The 25,496-nt window shown below is 35.7% G+C and overlaps 1 protein-coding gene across 1 annotated transcript; it reads right to left on the bottom strand.

Annotated features, from left to right (window-relative positions):
- Positions 1-2,015: 2,015 nt before the first annotated feature.
- On the bottom strand, positions 2,016-3,067 carry LOC111892187 (sm-like protein LSM2). Its single transcript, XM_023888263.3, has 3 exons — positions 2,919-3,067; positions 2,686-2,844; positions 2,016-2,280 (listed from the first exon to the last, which is right to left on the bottom strand). The coding sequence occupies exons 1-3, from the start codon at positions 2,919-2,921 to the stop codon at positions 2,161-2,163; spliced, it is 282 nt and encodes a 93-aa protein (XP_023744031.1). The 5' UTR covers positions 2,922-3,067; the 3' UTR covers positions 2,016-2,160.
- Positions 3,068-25,496: the final 22,429 nt, after the last annotated feature.

Genomic DNA, 25,496 nt, shown 5'->3' with positions numbered 1-25,496 from the left:
GTGATGGCATGTCTCCGAGGAATTGATGGAAATACATTATTCAAATGAGATATGGAAAGTGTTCATAGTCTTAGTTTAGTATGAGATGGTGTATGTAATCATTAGTTGATTAGATGGATTTTAGAAGTTCACAAAACTTATGTTTGGTTGTTGTAGGTGGTACAACTTTGCAAGGGGTAGTGGTAAAGTCATATGAATTATTTATGTAATTTTGTGAAACACATAAACCAATGTTGAGAAATATATGATGTTTTTATAGCGTTAAATGTATGAAAGAAAATGCTTTTTTATATACTTATATTATTGATGTAATTTTGGTGTACTTTTTATAATACTTATATTATCACGTTTGAAAATAATTTTACATCATCACATGAATTTATTATTTATATACATATTTATATATTAATATACTTACTTTATGATGAATATGATTAATGTAAAATATAACCATGGTTACAATTATTACTTAAAATGTATGCTAACAAATTATTTATTTAAATAAATTTTTATTATTAGTTATTTTATTATATCGGTATGTATTAATAATTATTAAATAGTTAAATCATAAATTACTATATTAGTGTTAATATTTTATTAAAAATATATTAATTACAAATAATCAATATAGGTTAAAAATTATAAAGTAGTTGTTGATAGGTTAGTTGTCACTTGACATTGTAACAGAAAAACAAAGGTGGTTATTTTCCCTTAAAAAATTAATTCATCCACATAAGATATAGCATCTTATGGTTGTGAGTGAAATATATAAAACAAATTCATGAGTGGAGGAATCGCTAGGGGTCGCAAATCGTGCTATTGTTTTGTGTTTGTGTCTGACACGACATCTAACACGACACGACAATGTTTTGTGTAACACGAACACGACACGATGTCATGTTTTTTTAACTAACACGAAAACGAACGAATTAAAAAACAACAAACACGACATGACACGAAAAATATATCATATACTAAAAACTAATTTATTTAATGAATACTTTATCAAATATAACACGAAAACACGATAAAAGAACTGCTAAATCGTGTCGAATTTTGAACACGACACGACATCATGTTTTTTTATAGTTAACACGAACACGACACGCCCACGAATTCAAATTTCAGTTTCGTCCCAATTTCGTTTCGTATCATGTATTTTTGTCGTGTCGTGTCATAAATTGTCGCCCCTAGGAATCACCTCCCATTTTGGGAGTCAAAATACACTAATTACTAATGTAGACGTAATTAGGAAAACTTAACACAACTAAAAGACTGTTAAAATATGTATTGATTTGGATGACTTTATACAAATGCTCTTATCGGATAATAACATTAGGGATACAATAGGTTTCAAAACCGGACCGAAACCACCAAAAACCCAGAAAAATAAAACCAAAAACCAAAAGAAAATAATAATAATTAAGGAGCCGAGAACCAAACCGATTAACTCAGTTCTTACACAATTCTGGTTTTGGTTTGGTTCCATGTTAAATTCATTTGTATTGGGATGAAATTGGATCCAAAACCTGAACCAAAACCGAAAAATGAAAAATTCAAGGAACTGAGAACTGAAATCGAATACCCCTATAAGGTCCCAGTTCGGTTCTTCATTTAATTCGCACGTCATTAAATCACATTCTTCAAAAAAATAAGATAAGGGCCTTGTAGAACTTACTAGAGTTATCTCACAGGCTCACATGTTTAATTGAGTGGTGCAACAAGAAAACATGTGATACTCGATTCGCACCATGGTAAATTTGATGCCAAGTTGCCAACAATACATAAAATTGAAACAGCAATACTCCAGATTCCAGAATGCAATGTGTCCTAATAAACTTCAGAAATTGAAAAACCCTATCTGATCTAATGCTTTTGATTTATTTTTTAGTAGTTTAGTACTATTTCAATTTTTTATATTTTACAACAGTTGATGCGGCTTGACACATGAAAAAGGTTACCTGAGACGCAACACATATGAACAGACATCCGTATTCCTTGGCTGAATTATGATCTCAACAGGAAAGAGGAAGATGACATTTCAAAAGGGTAATAGTCATATAAAGACAGATTAAAAATTAAAGCAACAAAATTCAGAGTTGTGCAACAAATAAATATCTAACTAAAATGCATATAACATAGACAGCATATTTGATATTTCTAACCACCACGAGCTTCTCTTCTAGTGGCATCATGGAGCAGCTCGATGTCAACTCCCTCTGGTGGTAACTGCACATATCTCACCACTGATCCTCGAATGAAACAGTTCCTCACTGAAAGCTGCAATATCATCAAATTTTAGCAAACTGATATTATCCCTTCAAAGCTATTGATATGAAGTTTATTAGATACCATACTCTTCAAAAGTTCTAAAATCCATCTCAATTTTGTATAAATAGTTCAAAGATTTTCCACGAAACAAAGATGATCACAATCAAATTTCACATAATCTAATTTTCTATGAATCTCTGACTACTGAGATTAACATCAATTTCACATAACCTAAATCTCAAAATAAGGTGTTGTCATCGATCGACACAGCACATACCGAATATACAATTAGCTCAAAGATTTTACACTAAAAGAAACGATAATAATCCAATTCTGCATAGCCTACTGAGATCAATGTCAATTTTGACCTAAAACGCTAAAAAAACACAAATAAAGCAAAATTAAGAATCGTACCATGTGAGGGAACTTTTCTTGATCAACGACCCTGGTGTTCTCAAGCTTGATATTGAGATACTGATCGACCGAATGAAGGGTTCCACGTATCGCCAAATCATTCTTCAGTTCCACAGTCACTTCTTTTCCCACCAAATCCTTGAAGTACGAGAAGAACAGCTGCAACGATATCAAGAAATTGATGTAAAGATTTGCAAATCAAAGAGATGAGTGGATAGAAAAGAGTGATTTACCATTTTTTAGGGTTCCTCTTTCGCTGTAATTTGAGCAGGTGATGAAAAGCCCTTTTGCCAAACTGAACCCTAAGGACGGTTGACTCAAACATCACGGTCGTAATATAGCAGGTTGACCCAAAATTATTACGTAAATTTAAAAGAAAAGCTTTTATTTTGGAAAACAATATAACATACAAAATGAAAGTGTAACCTTGCAATATCTCTTTAAAGATTTTTATAAAGGCTCTCCTATAAGTATTTCTAACCAAATTTACCTCCTCTTTTAAATTCAATCTAATCAATTTTTTCACAATTGATATATATATATATATATATATATATATATATATATATATATATATATATATATATATATATATATATATATATATATATATATATATATATATATATATATATATAGGTGGGTTCAATTGAGAAAATAAAAAAGGTTGAGAATGGGGGAATCATTCTCAGCCACTCATTTATCTAAGCATAAAAAGACGCGGTGACAAACTTGTAAATATGTTAATAACCTTCAATGTCAAATACGTAACTATAGAGAATTCGATAACAGTTCGTTCATCCTCAAAATTTCTCCTCCAACCTTCAACAATCATCCAAATTTCTTCAACTAAACCATCACCAATGTCATCCAGTGTTAATCAATCATCAATATTCGTAGATGGGAGGTTCGTCGTTCAAGACAAATTCGCAACCCAAATTCATCAATTTCATCGATTTGTTAAAGTTTGGAACTGGAATTTCTTAGATTCGCAAACAAAATCAGTTGGAATCGGAATTTCTTCGCTGTTTATGAAATTGGAATCGGAGTTCTTGACTCGCAGTCACGGTCGACATTGAAGGACTCCGAATCGGTACTCACAGGTTCCCAATCGGATTTTCGGAAATCAAAATCAAAATGAGAAATCGATCAGACATAGGTGTCGCATTTGATGTCGAAATCGGAAGTATATGATGATTTGGAATTGATAACTTGATGTTTTTAACATTTTTAAGATAGTTAACTTGTATACACTCCAACTGTTTGATGAAATGCATAAACTAAATTACCACGTTATATTCATATATGAATATGTTTTCTCACTTGAATCAGTATATGATTATTAAAACAAAAAAACGAATATGCAAGTCTGTATGTTATTCATATGTGAATAACATTTAAAAATTGTATATATTTGTGAAAACACATTGTAATATTCATATGTGAATATACTGTGTAATATTCATAGGTGAATATATCATCTAATATTCACAAGTGAATATACTATGTATTATTCACATGTGATATACCATGTAATATTATGTAATATTTAGATATGAAAATATTATCTAATATTCATAAGTGAATATACCATCTAATATTCACAAGTGAATATACTATTAATATTCACAAGTGAATGAATCGTCTAATATTTAAATATGAATATACTATGTTTAGTATATGCTATATTCATATATGAATGATACTTAAAATGTAAAAAAAGTTAATCATAATTTTTATTCATAAGTGAATAACGAATGTACTGTAGAAAAAATTTAATTCATTTTTATTCAATTATGAATAACGATAGCTGAAAATATAAAAAAAAATAAATTTTTTATTTTATTTTAAAACTATATCAATATGGATGTCTATTTGTAGATATTAAAAAATCATGAATTTTGGTATATTTAAAATAATTTGTCGATAAAAATAGCTTCTTAAAAATAAATAAAAAAAAAAAAAAAAAAAGACTATGTTTTTGTATATATTAAGGTAACGATTAACATAGTTTAAGGAAATATGTTTTGTTGGAAAACACATGTCTATTCTTTTCCCATTTCTGGTGGTACGACGAAGACTTTTGCGGCAAAAATAAATGAGTAGCTCAGAATGATTCCCCCATTTTCAACCTTTTTTTTTGTCAATTGAACTCTCCCTTATATATATATATATATATATATATATATATATATATATATATATATATATATATATATATATATATATATATATATATATATATATATATATATATATAGCCATGAGCAATGGACATTGGGCCTTCACACAGCCCACCTGATCACAGTGATAACAGATCCTAGCGCTCAGTACCGGGGCCTACTAACGACATTCATTGGCATAATTCCCTTTCTTGCCATATTTGTGGCTTCCAGATGAAGATCGGCAACCACCATCATGAACCTTGCCGCACTTGCCACAAGTGCGGCCCCTTTGTCCCCCAGATTGTGAATCAATGGTCTTGAACTGCTTCGCTGTAGGCTGAGACTAAATAGGAGTCTGCCTTAACTCCCTTGTCTAAATCTCTATATTAATCTCTCATTTCCTCGCGGCATCCTAAAGCTCAACAAGGGTGGCATAACGTTGGGTGGACACAAACTTTTGGATATTCGTCTTGAGCATGCTCACATACGAGTTATTTGAGCTTACTCTGAAGCAACAAATTCAGATTAGAAAAGAAACCTCTTAGTAAACATCTTGGTGATCTCCATCATCGTCTCAGTCGTATGTCTCAGATCCAAGTACTCCTAAGCCAATCTCTCCCTCTCCACCAAGGGAATGTATCTCGCACAGAACATATATGAGAGTTGCTCTCAAGTAACAATAGCTCTTTGCTCGAGAGTGTAAGTACTAGTCACCAATCTCCACCGATCCTTCGCCCCCAATCAGAGAAGGTTTAGGGTGCACTTGACTTTATGGTCGACAGGGAACAAACATGTGAAGAAACATCCCTTCACATCAGATAGTCACCTCATCGCTAAAATTGGGTCCCTGACCCCATCAAACTCCGGGGGCTTCGTATTATCGAAGTCCCGATACTAGAAAGCTCTCTCTCCTCGAACCTCGCAACAGAAACAGTCTCGGTATTTGCAAAAACAGTAGCATCAGAAAGAGCATCATATCAATCATGAAAGAGCTTAATCATGGCGGTCTTAATAGACCCAAATATATATGGCGTAGAGCTCCAGACAACATCAACCACCTCAGTGGTGATAATCTCCTGAAACTGATCATCAGTCAATCCTGGCCTATCCTAGCCACTCACTCTAGATCCGGATCCATATCTTCTCATGAACACCATACTGAAAATAAACCAAGATCTATATCAGAAACGACACAATTCATACTGCTATAACCATCATGACAAGACTAACCTTCGAGGTTTGTGACTTCCTTAATACACATATGGGTCTTGTGCTTTCAGTGGTACGGGGCCATACTACCTTCCCTACCTACCCATTTTGTCTTAAGGATCATCATAACCACTTAGAACAAATACAACAACCAGGATATGCATACATCATATCCTCACTCCGTCAACAGTGGCTAATCATTATTCAATCGGCCTGTTATAACTACATACTCACTCATGAATCTTCCACCAACTTTATAGTCACTCATGCATGCTAATCATACATAACACTGGATCCTATATATAGCCGAATACTTGATTCTACCTTAAGCCATTAACCAAACAAGGAACATGAAATAAGGCTACCATGATCTTAACTGTTTTTGGAGTAAATCAAGATATCATCAATGAACACTATTACTGATTTATCGAGAAAAGGTCTACAAATTCAATGCATCAAATCCATGAACTCTACTGGAGCGTTTTTTAGTCCAAAGTACATAACAAGGAATTCATAGTGTCCATACTGATGGATTATTAGCATAAAATCATTCATATGGTGTTCATGCAACCCTAATTGCTTTAATATAGGTTTTTCTAATTTGAACATACAAGATTGAATACCAAAGCAATAAACCCTATGAACTAGCATATAATTCGAAATTGACATATGATTAAGGTTAGAAACTTACCTTGATTGTTATGTAGCAATAACAATCCCAATCCTTCTTGATCTTGACTTCTGAAAGCCTAGTGCCTCAAATGTTGCACCACTAATGGAGTATGGAGTCACAAACACCACTAGCAACAAGGAAGAACAAGAAAGAGAGAGAGAGAGAGAGAGAGAGAGAGATGAGAGGCTCAAAATCAGCTATGGGATCCTTCTAGGGTTTCTACTGGCTGATTTGGGCATGCCCAAGGGTTCCTTATATAGTTGAGCAATTAGGGTTTCGGTCAAAACCCTAATCCAGTTGCTTAGTCCTTAAGCAACCCAAATGATCCTTCCAGAAGGCCCCTGGGACGATTTCTATATGGACTTTCATATAGAATTCGTCCATTGCTTCCTTATGGATCCTAAGCCCAACTTTGTAACTATCTTATAATTACAGTATCAGTCCCGTTGATTTAATTAATCTCTTTTGACCACAAAATCAATTCTAAATTAATTCGTGATCAATATTAATTAAACCATATGATTTCTTATTTAATATATTATTCACATAATATATTAATAAATCATAATTAATCCTCTTTCTCCATAATTCATCATATCAGATGCTAAGGTGAAGGCAAACCAAAAGGACCATGCTTATAATCGGGTCAAGTACATACCAAAATAGTTATGGGTTTAGACACCTAATCCAACAGTCTCCCACTTGGATAATTCGAATAACTATTTTGCAAGTACGACTTCAGAACCTGATTAACAATCGTAGCTTTCAAAAGTCATTGTCGAACTCTGATCTTATTAGCAACGTGTCCTTTAGATAAGGAATCATATATTCATCCATTTTAGATATCGTATGAACTGAGACATGGATTATAATCATTCTCCCTGTTCATCTGTTGTTTCCTGGTTTCCGATTTATGACGATTGGCAACAGACTACAATTGAACACATCAACTTAGTCCAGGCTTGGCCAAGCGATTAGGGTGTCATCACTAAATCATTGAGGGGCCCACAAATATCGCTTTTATCCCTCTTAGGGTAAAAGTAACGGATAAAATTTGACTCAAATGCTCGCTTGTACTTACTCATCAAATCACACACAACAATATGTTTTATAACACCAAGTTACTGGTGCGTTTACATATGTCAATGTGCAACCAACTTGCAAACTACAACTCACATGTCTCCGTTTCAAGAATATAAAATATTATCGTCTCACTAATCACTCGTGATAAAATCCATGAAGTGATTCAAGTGAGCGTGAGTTTAATCCAATACTGCAGCAGACTTTTGCTATGTCTAAACGCTTTAGACAATCTACAATATGATTCGTGATAGTCTAGCTTCAATACCTACTTCCAAAGTATTTATCGATTACGGATGGTTTGAATAATCTTATTATTCGGGAAGTCAAAACATGCAAAGTGAAACGCAAGAATAATCGAATCCAATATGGCCCCAAACTTTTGAGTATAAATAAAACACCTTTTTATTTAGTCACCATATTGATTACACATTATTCATTGTTTAATATTTCGGATAATCAACTTATTACTTGAATTATAACAACATTTGTCCCATGCTCTAAGCATGCACACTATGTTTACCTATGGTCCTTACTTTGTGGAATAGATCAATTCAACACATTTCCAACGATACTCATTTCACAACTCCTAATCCTTATCATTAGTGTAAGAATACCAAATTCTTCCCACTATTAGAATATGTTAGATTCTAATATTTTATGCAATGATCCTTTTGTAATGTCGTAGCTTCAAAGTCACCAAGACTTTACCAATGAAATCACAAAGTGCTCTATTGGAGATTGTACAAGACAACTCTATAGACATTAAGTATCACATTCAAAGTACATTTCTTTGAACATCCTTCTTGCATAAACCTTCCTAATCTAGACACAGATTCTTGATATCCAACTCCCAATATGAAAACATTTTTATATTTGCCATATGACAACTCATTATTAATAGAATCATATATAATCATAATAATGTCATTATGGTCCATTCGTTACTATACTTCCAACTGCCCACAAGTGACCAATCATTGGCGAACCTTAGATTGTCGTTGATAGTTGTTTAATTATTTTAGTCATATCCGGTTCTGGTCCTTTTCCCTCTTAATGCCCTAGGCATTTGGAAAATTTAGAATGGTCGAATATTACAACATATGCAATCAATCCTATACCAGAAGTGTATGGGACACGATTCATAAAAAACGTGATACTTTACCCGTTTCTTGCTATAATATTGCCATATATAGAACTCTTTTAAGTTTAACCTTTTCAACATAACATCCATATATGTCCTTTGACTAAATTTGATCAAAATTTCTCGATCCAAACTTTTAGATTTTTAAATGAAGTATAATATACTCTCCCTTAATTATAGCAAAACAACTTTTCAACCCCTACAACTTTGCAAAGTGAAACTTTTGTTTTCTATAATTAATATTGTCAGCTTGCAATATTCAACATAATAATCATGCTCCCACTAACATGATAATTATATCCTTACCGGCATAACACTTATGCTCCCACTAGCTTTGTGTAACGCCCGTAGATCAGGGCTAGTCAATTTAGAGACGATAAGCGTCAAAAAATGACTTTTTAATAGAATATTATTTAGGATGAATAATCTTAACTAAGTTGTAGTAAATGTTACAAGGATTCCGTACATATAAAGAACGCCGAAATCCGAGTTATAACGAAGAAGTTATGACCTGTCGAAGTTTCGCGACAGAACCGGCACGACGCTGAATGACGTAAAAAGTGAATTTACGTTAGAGTGATATTTAGCCGAAACAATCTAAATGAGAATCGAAGATCTCATTAATTGTAGTAAAACGATGAAAAGTTAGGTGAGAACGGACGTCAAACGAAGAAGTTATGAATTTATAACGAAGTTTTTCTGTCGCGGCTTACTAAAAATAATTAATAAAAAATAAAGTCAAAATTAGCCGACGGAGTCTAAACGAAAGTTGTAGAGCGTAGTCTCACCTACACGTGAATATAAAGAACGTCGAAAACGGAGTTCGTATGAAGAAGATATGAATTTCCGAAGTTTATTAAATAATTAATATTTAAGATTAATTATAAAATCCGGTATTATCCGAAGAGGAGTCATCGGACTCATCCGAAGTACGCCCAGCATACTGCTGTACGCCCAGCGTACAACGAAGCGTGACGTCCCTCACACTCGAGTTCTTCGGATGACGCATGCCATGACGATTCGGACGCGTACGCCCCGCGTACTGCTGTACGCCCAACGTACTCCGAGGCTCCAGCCTCTTATAAATAGAATGCGAGGGCAGCCGGCTCATTTGCTCTTTTTCTCTCTTCTCTCTCCCGTTTTGCATCGTTTTGCGTGCCAGAAGTACCCCGAAGCCCCGATATCATTCCCGAGCCCCGAAGCAAGTCCCGAGGTCCTGAAGATCCCGAGAAGTAAGATTCCCGAGCCGAAGCTCTGCCCGCGAGAAGTTCGATTTTTGTGGAGATCTTCCAGATCTACCGAAGAATACTACTTCTATAAGCCGTAGTGCTGTCCGATCATCTTCTGATCAAGTGAGTGTGTAGTTACTTTCTTCTAACACGTAAATATGAAGTATTTGCTATGAAATGCGTGATATGTGTTTATATATTATTTGTCTATTTGAGATGGGTGTGGAATTGATGTTGTATACAAGTGTTAAATGATTTAAACTGTGTAAGTATTTATATCTACGAAAATGTTGGGTAGAACTTGGGTAGATGGGATAGTTGGTGACTATGGAGTTAGCGCCTATTGTATAAACCTTGGCGACGATGTGACTTCGTGCCTATTTGATGAACCTTGGCGACTATGGAGTTAGCGCACGTTGAGTAAACCTTGGCGACTATGGAGTTAGCGCTTGCTAAGTGAACCTTGGTGACTATGGAGTTAGCGCTTGATAACTATGGATTTAGTACTTGATAAATAAACTTTGGCAGCAATGGATTTCATGCCAATTCCTTACGAATAAATCAATGAAGGATAGTTGGTTCTTAGGGTAAAACCTTGAGAAGATAATGGGGATGGGTAATTGGGTTGATTGTTTGCTGATTAAATATAATAATTATATTATTGTGGGTTGAAAATCCTATATGCTCACCAGACTCCCAAGCCTGACCCACTCAGTTTTCTTTTCATTACAGGTAATGGCACAAGGGTATAAGTTGGTGAACTTGACGAGAGATTTTGGATTATAGATCGGTAGTTAAATAACTATTGTAAGGTTTATTTTATATTGTTTATGCTTTTGGTCTGTATCGAACATGACATCCCAAGGTTTTATTAGTTAATGAAAATACATTCTCTTTGAGAAATGTTTGGATAAATGGTTATCATATTTTTGTTTTTGAGAACAAATTCCGCAACAGTTTTCTTTAAACGATTACTCTGATTTTAAAAACAAAGCATAAAAAATCGGTCTTTTCTGGCCGTGAAATTGGGGATGTCACACTTTGACATGTATTCAGAAATCAGTTGGACTTCCAGAGATCAATACTTATTGACTTCATTAACTATGAATTTACAACAATAAGCTTTAATTGTTCAAAGTAATTGAAAAAATTTCACAATTCGAACTATGAAGAGGGATGTCGTAATCATAATCGAATTTGAGAATGTAATTTACACAATTGATATTTCCTTAAAATCTTCCTAGTGAAAATGTCTCCTCACAATCATTTTCATGAAATGGAGAGAAACATTATCACTTAGATTTTATGGTGTATGTGTTCCTATCCATGTGAATTTGTCATAACCATGATCACAAGACAAGGTTTGTGACAAATCCAAACTCATATGGACTGAACATGTTCAATGTTAATTTCTTGCCACATGGCAGCATTAGGGCCTACCATTTCTTCCAAGTAGTTGAGCAACTCACCCACATAGATCAATTTAAGGTGCTTTGCCTTTATTCATTCAAATGAGAACTCATAGGATTCACATGCATAGTCAGCTTTAAATGGAACATGCACAGAAACAAGATTGTGTCAACACGATAGGTTACAAATCTCAATTCGTGTGTTAGTGTTTAACAATAGGTTTACTCTTGATTAGTTCTTGAAACTTTTCAAGATCATTTAGACTCCCACTAACTTCTTAACATATAAGATTATCTTGTCAATAAACATTCCTTTACAAACAAATATTCAAAGTTAGTGCGGGTTCTTATCAAGATAAACACTTTACACAATTGGTCTTAGTTGATCTTTATCTTATCCAAGACATCACAACTTATAAACTTCAAATGTGTAAGAGTAAGAAACTTTTCTACTCCATATTTGATGAGTGTTATAAATGTTCTTACGATGATGTCACTCAAGTCACAATCTTGGAATACGACTCTAAGACTTGATTTTGGAACGAAGTATGATTCACCGTTTGATTTAACCATTCCAACAACTTCCGATTCCTCTTCTTAGCCATACTAGTGCACTAAGGTGTTCTTAGAGGATCAATTGTGACACAGTTTCATGATCACTAAGTTAGTCATAAAATATGATACTTAAGTACTCTCCCTTTTTTTCAAATTGGAGAAACTTTTATCTTTCTACCTAATTGATTCTTCTTATTCGTTATGTTATACATTGAAACTTTTTCAATGATTCATAATTACACGTAATCTTGTAAGCATAATCATATTTACTAAACTTTTAGCAAATCATGATGAATATCCTTATTGTTCTTTGTGTTGGACTTGACCTAATGCACAACAATGAGTACTAGATCTCCTAGTCCTTCACTTGACTCACATACTTTTGTGAACAAGGAATTAATCTTAATTTATCAAATACGAAGGTTCTCATTCATCATACAATACCAGTTGCATGATTCCAAGTTTCTGTACAATTGAAACTTGGGTGATGTGAACCATTCCTTATTTGGTAAAATGTTGACATTACCACTAAGAATCCTTTTCAATATTGCTATCAACAGAAACATACAAACATCAATTTTCATAAATGCCATTGCAAGGATATATATAAATAAGACAAAACAAAATTTATTTTATTTATAAAAGTGCGGGAAAACTTGTCCTTAAAATGCAATTACAAATGAAGACTATGTTACTTACACGTTTCTAAGCAATCTATCCTAACTCTTAAACAGCAGCTCAAAAATCCAATCTTCGAACCATGCGATCGAAATCCATTTCTTCGTGATCATACTCATCTCACTCTTATTTTAAGCTTCCTTTCTTTTTCTTCGATCCTACAAAATATCAAAATGCAATCTTATCACATCATGTATTGAGAATCTATAAATAGGAACTTAATAGAGTTAGATAGTGAGTTTTACCTAAAGTATAGTCATACATCTTGACTCTCCCATCTTCGCGATCCTTTAGATAACTTCGGCAACTTCGTAACCAATGCCCCTTCTCTTGGCAATAGAAACAAGTGGACTTCTTTGGAATAACACACATGACAATCTTAGACTTAGCCTTTCTCTTGCATAGAGAAAACTTTTATGGACTTCCAATGTTGACATCATCAATGTCCATGGAAGTTTGGGAGGTTGACTTACCAGACACATTTGCTAGACCAGTGCACCAAATCATTGCTGATTCAGCAACAATAAGCAAATAGGTAAGATCAATGAGGGTTACGTCGTGGTCCATCGTATAGTACTCTCTAATGAACTCACTATATGAGTTAGGAAGTGATTGAAGAACCAAGTCAACAACCAACTTCCTTGTGACATCAACACCCAACATTCCCAACTTGTCGATATGTAACTTCATATCCAAAACTTGAGCACATATAGACTTTCCATCTTCATGTTTGCTTGCAAATAGGGCTTGAGTAACCATGAACTTTTCAAGTCTTCGAGCACATGGATCAGGTATAATTATTGGAGGAGGTGGAGGAAGTGAAGCATGATTTTCATTTCCACAACCCAATTACGGAACATCATCTTCATATGGAAAACTTTTTCCAACGGATTCAGGAAGACCATAGTTGTTAGCTTTTGACATCTACAAAACGAGAGAAATTCAAGTTAGTTGATTTAATCCTTAATATAACACCCAAATGAAATATTAAGGCTACGACCCAACACAATATTCTACAATTTAGAAGAGGGATACCGTAATCCAGCTGCATAATATTTGAAGGTAGGTAAATGACGATTTACCAATTTCCACCGTGAAAAAAGAAAATTGAAAATTAGGTGTTAAATGAATTGAAACTCCTATATCTTTTGAGATTCATTAAACTTTTCAATGGAATGTTTAATATCGATTATGCCCTTCAAGTTTGTGACTGGGATGCCGAGGATCACAAACAAGGTGTGGATAACCATGCAAATTAGCTTGGCACTCTCGAAGATGTCTATCGCCTAATCAATGTGTCGATTAATCACACACACTCCATTGATGTATGATAATCTACGAGCTACCCATTTCCATCTTTCATTGGTCCCATATTAGTGTGTCGGTTAACCACACAGGCTCCACTAACGACCAACAAGGTGCAATATGAAATTTCATGGATTAGCACCAACTCCACATTTTTCCTAAAGTAACTAAGATTTGGGAATTTGTAAAAGTGTTTAGTTACTTTGTATTTCATTATACTTATAATGGAAGGTTGTGTCCTATCCTACCCGTTCGGCTAACGACCCTCCACTAGTAAAGGGTGCGGTGGGTAAGAGAGGATACCTAATGACGGTCATTTTACAGACAACTTCCTTAAACACCCTTTATGGACCAGCTTCGTGAATGAGGCCTACTAATGGTAAGACTGACATTTACTTATATATATATATATATATATATATATATATATATATATATATATATATATATATATATATATATATATATTAAACTTTTAATTCTATATAGTATAAGGGTGTATTTTATACTTTTAAAATACTAGGTGGTTTAATCTATTAATAAATTAGACTTTTAATTTGATTAAACATAAACCATATACTTATGGATTTATTAATTATCTCTTTTTAATTAAACACTTAATTAACTTAATAAAACCATAAGGGTGTAGTTTGAACTTTTCAAAATACTAGGGTTTAGAATCCAATATTTCAAAATTAATACCTTTTAATTAAATTCTAAATTCCAAAACTTGAGGACAAATTTTGAATCCTTTCAAAATATTAGGGTTTAACCATTTAAATTTCAAAAACTAAAACTTTTAAGTTCAAATTTAAACTATAAAACCTAAAGGGTGTAAATTGAAACTTTTTCAAACTTACCAGGTTAAATATTTGAATCATAATAATCCTATATTATCCAAATTTAACCAAAACCATTAATTTTGATAAGATAATCATTCCAAACATAAAAAATCGATTTTAGGCAATGAAAATCGAGTTTTGATAATTATCCTTAACAAAATCTGCTCAAAAAATCGAAAATCCCGTCAATAGCACCCTGAACTCGTAGAGTCCATTGATGGACTCGATGAGTTCATGCAACTCGTCGAGTTCACTGATGGACGCGCTGAGTCGGCTTCGTAGACAACAAAAATTCGACTTTTTGATCCCTTGGCAGTTCACTTTTGCATTTATTCAACTGGAAAAACGACCTAGTCTCTGATACCACTGATGGGTTATTAACATAACATCAGTCCTATGGTGTTCATGCAACCCTAATTGCTTTGATCTAGGTTTTTCTAATGTGAACATACAACATTGAATACCAAAGCAATAAACCCTATGAACTAGCATATAATTCGAAATTGATATATGATTAGGCTTAGAAACTTACCTTGATTGTTATGTAGTAATAACAATCCCAATCCTTCTTGATCTTGACTTCTGAAAGCCTAGTTCCTCAAATGTTGCACCTCTAATGGAGTCATAAACACCACCAGCAACAAGGAAGAACAAGAGAAAGAGAGGAGAGGCTCAAAATCGGCTGTGGAATCCTTCTAGGGTTTCTGCTGGTCGATTTTGGCATGCCCAAGGGTTCCTTATCTAGCAATTAGGGTTCCAGTCAAAACCCTAATCCAATTGCTTAGTCCTTAAGCAGCCTAAAGGATCCTTCTAGAAGTCCCCTTGGATGATCTGTATATGGACTCTCATATAGAATTCGTCCATTGCTTCCTTATGGATCCTAAGCCCAACTTCGTAACTATCTTATAATTACAGTATCAGTCCTCTTGATTTAATTAATCTCTTTTGACCACACCAATTCTAAATTAATTCTTGATCAATATTATTTAAACCATATGATTTCTCTTTTAATATATTATTCACATAATATATTAATAAATCACAATTAATCCTCTGTCTCCATAATTCATCCTATCAGTTGCTAAGGTGAAGGCAACCCAAAAGGACCATGCTCATAATCGGGTCAAGTACATACCAAAATAGTTATGGGCTTAGACACCTAATCCAACACATATATTGTTCTAAAGGTTGTCTTCTAATTATCTTGCTCTTTAATCTTCAACTAGTGATAGTCTGACCTGAGATCAATCTTGGATAAGACAGTTGCTCCCCGCAATTGATTGAACAAGTCATAAAGCATGGGTAAAGGATACATATTTTTGATCGTAGCTTTCTTTAGCTCTCTATAACCAATGCACATTCTCATTATACTATCCTTCTTTACGAACAATACTGGAGCTCCACATGGTGATGAACTAGGTCTTATAAAACCTTTTTCCAACAACTCATGGAGTTGTGTCATTAACTCCTTCATTTTCATAGGCGCTAATCGATACGGTGCTTTGCAATTGACGTGGTGTCGGGATATAAGTCGATTCTAAACTTTACCTGCGGTGGTAATCCTGGTAATTCATCTGGTAATGCCTTAGGAAAATCTCGCACCACAAGTATATTAGTCATTGCCTTATTCTCCTTTTTTTTCGTGTCTATCACATGTGTTAAGAATGTCTTACATCCTTTGATTAGGCATTTTCTGAATTTCATCATCGTGATGATTCCAAACTTCACCATACTCTTACCTCCGTATACCACAAATGGCTTTCTCCCATGGGGATTAATACACATAATCTTTCTTCCACATAGGATTTCTACAAGGTTTTCTCCAAACCAGTCCATGCCGAGAATTACGTCAAACTCACTTAACTCAAAGGTTAAAAGCTCTCAATGAAATTTGTTTCCCCGTCTTAGTTAATGATTACGACCTATAACCTATTTCTAATAGATACATTCATACCATAATATACTTCTACTAAGATAGGGGTACTTAGCCTAAGTGGTGATAAATTAAGTTTCTTACTAAGTTCATGTGATATAAATGAATGATTTGCTCCAAAACCAAATAATATATTTTCATGAATTTGATTAACTAAGAATGTACCTAAGTAACATCGGTCTCTTCCTTTTCTTCATTAAGGGTCATTTGATAGCTTTGACCATTGGGATTTGGTGACATGATCCTTAGGATTGGTTTCTCAACCTTTGGGCACTCTGCCTTCATGTGCCTCTCCTTTCCACTATTGAAATAAAATTTTCCTTTCACCGGGTAATTTGTAGAAATTTGCCTTGTCTTACTGCACTTGAAGAAGACAACACAATCACGAAAGTGATTTTTCTTGCATTGGTCACACCACTTCCCTTCTTGGTTGATTCCATGCTTGTTGCTCGACCTTGAGAACTTGTTGTTGTTGTTGTTGTTGTTGTTGTTATTGTTGCTTCTTTTAGCTTTCCTCTTTTCATAAACTTCCGCTTTGTTGGTAGTCCTTTTCTTAATCATTCATTCCATAGATTTTGCAGCCAGACGGTCGCCTGGAAAGTAGGTTCCTGCTTAACTGGCACTGTATACTCCCATGGAAATCCACCTATAAATACTGGTCAACTTGTCAGGGGCGACTCATATGGAAAATTCCATCTTGTCAGTGAAAGCATTGGTGTACTCATCAACCGACATGTTTCCCTTCTTTAAAGTCAGTAATTGATTTTCCAAAACCATAATGTTCTCTACCAAACATAATTTCCTCTTAAAACAGGTTAAGAACTCCTCCCACGTCAAATGAAGTGGCTTGTTAGGACTCAATATATATCCCAATGAATTCCACCAACAAAGTGTTGTGCCCATGAACTGCCTCACAACATAGGTGGTTTGTAGCTTCCCCACAGGTGATAAATGCTAGCTCCATTTCTGATATCCAGTCTATGACTCCTAATGGATCCTCTTTCCCGTTAAATGATGATGGCTTACAAGTAGTGAAGTCCTTATAGTTGCAGTAACCTCTTGGTTCATCATTCTTTCGGATCTCTAAGTCTTTTGGAGGGGGGAGTGGTGCTTGGTGACTTTCCGAGTCATCATTTCCTTCCTGGACTGTCTTTAGATGAGAGGGAATCGACCCGTTGTTGACTTGTTCAACAACTACCGACTCGTTGATCACATGCGCTCCTCCTCTAGCATCAACTAATTCCTAAGCTAAGAGTTCCCTAAACTCATGTCGTTTCTGTTCAAGCATTTCCTACATCATCGCTCGACCTTCATTCATCGAGATTTGAGCAGTAGCTGCCCCGATGTTCTGAGGTGCTAGACCTCCTTTGTTGTTGACGACTCTTCCGCTCCTAGTGATTGTCATGATGTTCTATAGTCGTAGAGGTGGGTATTTTAAAGGCGATATATTACTTGTTATATATATATATATATATATATATATATATATATATATATATATATATATATATATACACACACACACACACACACGCACATACACACATGCACACACACATACACATTTAGCACATAATTAGCAATTAAGGCATCTTCCTATAATATGCTAGGGCTAGAGTTTTAAGCATCTAAGGTATATATCCTAAATTAATCTATCACACACCTCACCGATCATACTTAGCTTCTAAGTTTAAGTCTAGAATTTTCTAAATTCTTAATTTGCTTAAACTAATGCTCAGATACTAACTGTGACATCCCTATTTTTTTTTTTCAAAACCAGTTAAAACATTTTCTTTACGCTTTATAAATTGAGATGCAGAAATTCCCAATTAAACAAAACATTTTTGACATAACAACAATTATTTCATTTTATTAAAACCTCGAGGTTGTCATCGTTCATATCTAAACATACCTTACATTGTAAATATTAAAAGGTCCTTAAACTATGCACATCTCTTTATTCCACTCAACATCCTAACTAGACTTCGACAGCCTTACATCCGCTACGTGTGATGCAAAAAATGAAGTAGGTCAGGTTTAGGAAAATCTAGTGAGATGCATTGGGTTTTCAAGGCTATAATAATTTAATGGTAATTAATAATATCATTCCTTCAAACAACGATGTCAAAATTATATATATGAAATCTTGACCTAAGGCCAACTACCCAACCCAACCGATCCTCACATATCCTAAAACAACGATTATCTGGAGGAAACACCCAACGTGATGAATCGTTTAAGAAACTCCTTGATTACACCGTTAGGGGAGCCCTTTTTCAGTGAAAGTCATGTAAAGCAACCAATGTTCATAGATTTGATAAATATGGTATCCCATTTTATCTATGTCCATAGGGTATAAGTCCAGGCTAGCAACGTAATTCACTAGACCGCCTAGAATAGTCAAGTGTCGTCGTCTAGTTTGGTTGATGAACCAACCATACTTGCTAGTTGTCTGATCTGTACCCACCATTTATGGTCATCCAAGAAATAGGAGGAATGCGACACTCTACTATCTGATTTCACACTCTACCCCATAATGATACCTATGGGGTAGAGTCCAGGCTATGTAAAGAAACCAATGTTCATGGATTTGATAAATATAGTATCCCATTTTATCTATGTCCATAGGTTATAAGTCCAGGCTAGCAACGTAATTCACTAAACCGCCTAGAATAGTCAAGTGTTGTCATCTACTATGGTTGATGAACCAACCATACTTGCCAGTTGTCTGATCTGGACCCACCATTTATGGTCATCCAAGAAATCGGAGGAATACGACACTCTGCTATCTGATTTCACACTCTACCCCATAATGATACCTATCCAATGTCCAACTTATTAGTAACTATACACCTTTTTCAATCCTATTATAACTAATTATGACTTATGCTAAAGGAAATTCGTGTCCAACATAGTTCCTAATCTAATAGTATTATCATATTTATACAAGTAGCACACAACACAAACAATACATGTAAACATTTAATGTTGCTGTAAATAATACTTTTAGTTTAATACTACGTTCTTGATAATAACTATGCACTCACCTGAAAAAAGTAGGCGACTCGAAGTTAGGGCAACGCTTGGCCTTAACTCGTTTTCCAAAAGACCTAGGTGTACATAAAGCTAAGTCTTAGTTGTGACATCCCCAAATCTCGGCCAGAAAAGACCAATTTTCATTTATGCTTTTAAAATAATTTCAGAGTAAATCCTTTTGATTTGAAAGAGTTGCGGAATTTGTTCCCAAAACAAAACATGATAAAACAATGTTTACCAAAGCATTTCATAAAAGAAATGTATTTTTCATTATATAATAAAAACTCGGGGTGTCATGTTCCGATACAGACCAATAAGCATAAACGATAACATTACAAGTCATTCAACAAATATATACATATAAAGACTTGTAAACAAAACAACTTGATGGTTCATCCATCTTATGCCCTCGCGCCACTTCCTGTAATACAAATTAAAACTGAGTGGGTCAGGCTTGGGAGCCTGGTGAGCATATAGGGTTTTCAACCCACAATAAATAATCATATTTAATTTCCACCAACCAACAATAACCCAATTACCCATTCCCGTTATTCTCACTTTATGTCCCTAAAACAACTAACATAAGGGACCTAGTCTAAGAATATTTCATCGGGGCGACAACACATGCTTCAGGGGTTCCTCAGCAATATAAGTCAAATAAGGCAACCATGAGGGGGATGGAGTACAGCGAATGAACACCCAAGTTCATTAACACCTACAGGTGGCGAACCTGCTAATGTTTCCACAAGACTATCTAGAAAAGTCCATGGTCGTCATCTAAACTCCGCTAGATGACTAAATCAAACAACAACGAGGCGTCTCATCTGTTTTATTACACACCAACTATCTACCCATGTTCTACCCAACATATTAGTAGATAAAATATACATTTTTATACATAGTTTTGAAAACCTGTATAGCATGCTTTAATCAATACATATTCCACATAATAGATGAGGCACACACACACATAACACATATTTCATAGAGAATAAATCATATCTATGAGATAGAAGAAAGTGAATACACATTCACACATATAAACAACAATATACTTAATACACTCAAACCATACTTGTATTATTATCGTGTTTATGAAAGGTAGTATACACTCACTTGATCAGAAGATGATCCGACAGCACTACGACTTGCAGAAGTAGTAATCCTCAGCAGATCTGGAAGATCTTCACAAAAATCGAACTTCTCGCAGGCAGAGCTTCGGCTCGGGAACCGCACTTCTCGGGATCTTTGGGATCTCGGGACTTGCTTCAGGACTCGGGAATATTACCGGGGCTTCGGGGTACTTCTGGCACGCAAATCGATGCAAAACGAGAGAGAGAGAGAGAGAGAAGAGAGAAAATAGCAAAAGAACTTGGCTGCCCTCGCATCCTATTTATAGGAGGTTGGAGCCTCGGAGTACGCGGGGCGTACTGCTCCGAAATCGTCACTGCTTACGTATCCGAAGTGCTCGAGTGCGAGTGTCGACATCCCTCGGTGTACGCGGGGCGTACTTCGGATCAGATCGCTGACTCCCCTTCGGATAATGCCGATTTTTCCAATTAAAATTAAATACAAATTATTTAATAAACTTCGGAAATTCATATCTTCTTCATACGAACTCTGTTTTTGACGTTCTTTATATCCACGCGAAGGTGAGACTACGCTCTACAACTTTCGTTTAGACTCCGTCGGCTAATTTTAAATTTATTTTTATTATTTATTTTTAATAGGCCGAGACAGAAAAACTTCGTTATAAATTCATAACTTCTTCGTTTGACGTCCGTTCTCGCCTAACTTTTCATCGCTTTGAGACCAACAACGAGACCTTCGATCCTCGTTTAGATTGCTTCGACTCAAAACCGCTCGATCTCAAATCGAGTATTTCGGGCTGCACACCGCTAAGCCGAAACTTCGATAAATCATAACTTTCTCATACGAAGTCAGATTTGGGCATTCTATATATATTCGGAAACCTCATTTCAACTACTACAACATTATCCAAAGATATCAACTTTATTTTACACTTAAATTTTGACGCTTATTTTTATTCTTAATTAATCAAACCACATAATTAAGCAATTAAGCACAAAACACATAATACTCAAATAATACACTTCTATTATTTCAAAATGGGTTACAAAGGTTAACCTAGACTATTACATTGCTAAAAATGGCAAGCCCGGAAACACAGGCGTTACATTAGTCTAGTTTCATGATTCACGAACTATTATCCTAAGGGTTTAAATTACTCAAAGATCCGAATGTCTACCTTAATATCTATTAAATAAGGAATAACCAGGTAGGATCATATTGGAGGTAGGGTCCGTTTGGTATATATAGTATACCGTTTGGAAATCCCAATTTAAACACCTCGTTAAATCCAGCCTAAACACCACTCTTGTAAGTAGATCAATTAGTATAACGACTTCTAATCACTGATAAATCTTAATTATAGGTTCATACTAACGATTATGACTATAATTAAAAGTTACACTTAATATAAACTAAGCGCAACTTAACTTATAGAGGTTCTTCATGAATACCGGGAACTAAGAGGGCATAATACTGACTCGAGAACTTGTACTTGAAGGTTACAATTAGCTGAGCACTCAGGGTGTCATAGGGCTTCATCACTAGCTAGAAACTAAGGGAAAATAGGCTAAAAGTTGAAGAATATCGAGAGAGAAGGTATGTAGGGGTGAAGGATTTAGACTGGAGACTGCTGGTTATTTATAGGAGGGAAAAGTGACTTGCGCGCCACACACAGACCAGGTGCGCACCACGCACCTGACCTGGTCGGCTTCTTTGTGCCTGACACGTGTCCTCTATTGGGTGGGGCTGCATGGTTGACTTCGGGAACACGCTTATGAGCACCATGCACACGCGCATGCCGTTTTTCTGATTTTGAAAATTTCATAACTTCTTCATATAAACTCCGTTTTTTATGTTCTTTATGTCCCGGAAAGCTCTTGAAGAGATCCAGAAATTTACTTTAGACTAGTCGGCTAATTTTTACTTTTTTTTCACACAAGCTTATATTGTTAAAACCTGTATAAAATGCATAACTTTCTCATCCGGAGTTCGTTTTCGACTGTCCTTATATCGTTGGGCTCCTATTAAGAAGATCTTCAATTCTCGTTTCCGATTTTTTGGCTAAAACTCGACCGCTCTAAAATTCGATTTTTGAGATTTAAACGTTCTCTATATACACGCTCTAATGAAGTAAGATTTAAACGTTCTCTATATGCACACTCTTGGTTTAACGACTACTACGACTTTCTTTTAGATCACTAAGGCTAAAAAGTAATTTATCAAAAAATTACTTTTTACAATACACAAAGTCGTGCTGGTTTACTCGCGAAACTTTAAAGAAACATAACTTCTTCATTCTAAATCAGATTTAGACGTTGCTTATATCTCCAATATCCTTATTACGTATATTACAACTAGGTTAAGATTATTTATCCTAAATAATATTTTACTTCTGACACATATTTTAATATTATTTATTTTATTATTAAATATTTATATAATTCATATAAAATATTGTATAAGACACATAAACACATAAATATATGAATACTCTTTTCTTATTCATTCATATAAAGATTACAATAGTTAACCAAAGTGATTACAGACTATGACTAATCTAGCAGGAAACGCGGGTGTTACATAGTGGTGAAATTAACAGATTAAGAGCTTAATATGTGTAGCACCCGGTTCCTGGTACGTAAATCTTAATTGAGTATTTCCCTTCTTTTAGCCTTGGACTCGGCGAGTCATAGGTCCGACTCGCCGAGTGGATGCGGGACCCGGCACAAGTTTAAGTTGGCGACTCGGCGAGTCCATATCCTGGACTCGGCGAGTCACAGCTGTTGGATGAAACCCTAAGTTTTAGGGGTTTGCACCCTATTTAAACGACTTAACTGCCCCAAGCCAGCCCCCATTCACCCTCAGAGCCCTGTATCTCTCTCTAGTCTTGCTTTCTTGTGAGTTTGAAGTGTTTTGTGGTGTATTGAAGTTTCTTTGAAGGAAAAGAAGAGGGAATCAAGAAGAGGAGAAGAAGGCCAAGCATCTCTGTGTCATTCCAACGTTTCCCCTAAGGTATAGCTCGTTTCCCCTCTGTTTTTAAGCTTATAGCTTCATAAAAGTCCTTTTTGAGCCATTTCCAAGATTGTGTATGCTTGAGGGTTGGTAATAAGTCGATTGGCCTCTAGATCTAGGCAAGATTGAGCTCCAGGAGCTCAGATATGTTAGCTTTATGGCCCCATGTTGCTTGTTCACCCTAGATCTACCCTTTTGAGGCATTTTGAGCCCTAAAATCCATATTGATAAATATCCAGATCTGTGAATGGCGTGGACTGGAGTCGAGCAAATCTGTGTATTTAGTGGGTACATGGCAACGACTCGGCGAGTCGTTCATGTGACTCGGCGAGTCTGTTCGCGAGTCTCCGAGTTTGTCCCCTTTTCGTAGTGTCGAGTGAGCAGTGAGTCACGGGGTGTGACTCAGTGAGTCGGAAGCTGAACTCATCTATGGAGGTACTCGGCAAGTCAATGCCCTGACTCGGCGAGTTCAAGGCAATCTCCTTAGATCAAGAACAGACTCGACAAGTTGTTCATACAACTCGGCGAGTCGCAGCATAAGTGTTCATCAGATGAAGATGAACTCGACGAGTTGTTCATACAAATCGGCGAGTAGGATGAAGGACTTGAATATCAGTTTAGAAGGAGAACTCGTCGAGTCGTCGCCTAACTCGACGAGTAGGAACGGGATCCAGGACAATCGTTTGGGTGGTGACTCGGCGAGTTGGAAAGCCAACTCGGCGAGTCGGGTCAACTGAAAGTTGACTCTGACTTTGACTTAGGGCATGGTCAGGGGTAAAATGGTCATTTTACCCAAAGGTTAGTGAGCAGTGTTTGATTGAGTATGTTGTGGGAATTGCAGCCGGAGGATTTCCGGAGCAGCAGCAGCAGCAGTAGGCAGTCAGTTCCCGATCAGATCAGCAGCTACTTCGAGGTGAGTTACCTTCCAGTAGCGGTGGGTCTACGGCCACAATGCCAGCCCACCAGTAGGAGTTGTATGTTAGATGATTGCCTTTGTGATATCATCTAGGTTTGCTACTACCTGATGTGTTGTATGCTGGCATGATATGTATATGTGATAGTTGTAGAGTTCGGTTGTTAGGACCGAAGGGTAGGTCGGACACCCCATATATGTCTGACAGTACGTGATGATATGATTGCATGCTGGCTTGTTATGTTATATGAGGTAAAGGTAGTAAGAGGGGACTAGTCCCCGAGGATCGGTTGTTAGGACCGATGGGTAGTCAGCACCCCATAATGGCTTGACACAGGTAGTCAGCACCCCAGAATGGCTTGACATGGGTAGTCAGCACCCCAGAATGGCTTGACATGGGTAGTCAGCACCCCATAATGGCTTGACACGGGTAGGACGGCACCCCAGAACGGCCATACTGGGTAGTCAGGCACCCCAGAATAGCCTGGCAGTATGTATGGTATGTGGTACGATGGGGGAACTCACTAAGCTTTGTG

Source organism: Lactuca sativa, chromosome 5 (genome assembly GCF_002870075.4).
Source record: "Lactuca sativa cultivar Salinas chromosome 5, Lsat_Salinas_v11, whole genome shotgun sequence".
In the NCBI taxonomy this organism is placed as follows: Eukaryota; Viridiplantae; Streptophyta; class Magnoliopsida; order Asterales; family Asteraceae; genus Lactuca; species Lactuca sativa.
Note: the sequence above shows the minus strand (reverse complement) of the source record. Positions and strands in the feature narration are given on the sequence as shown.

What these genes read in the sequence shown, in the direction of transcription:
- LOC111892187 (XM_023888263.3), bottom strand. An exon ending in AAGAAAAGTTCCCTCACATG is followed by an intron (nt 2,281 to 2,685) that starts GTACGATTCTTA and finishes ATGATATTGCAG; the next exon opens with CTTTCAGTGAGGAACTGTTT.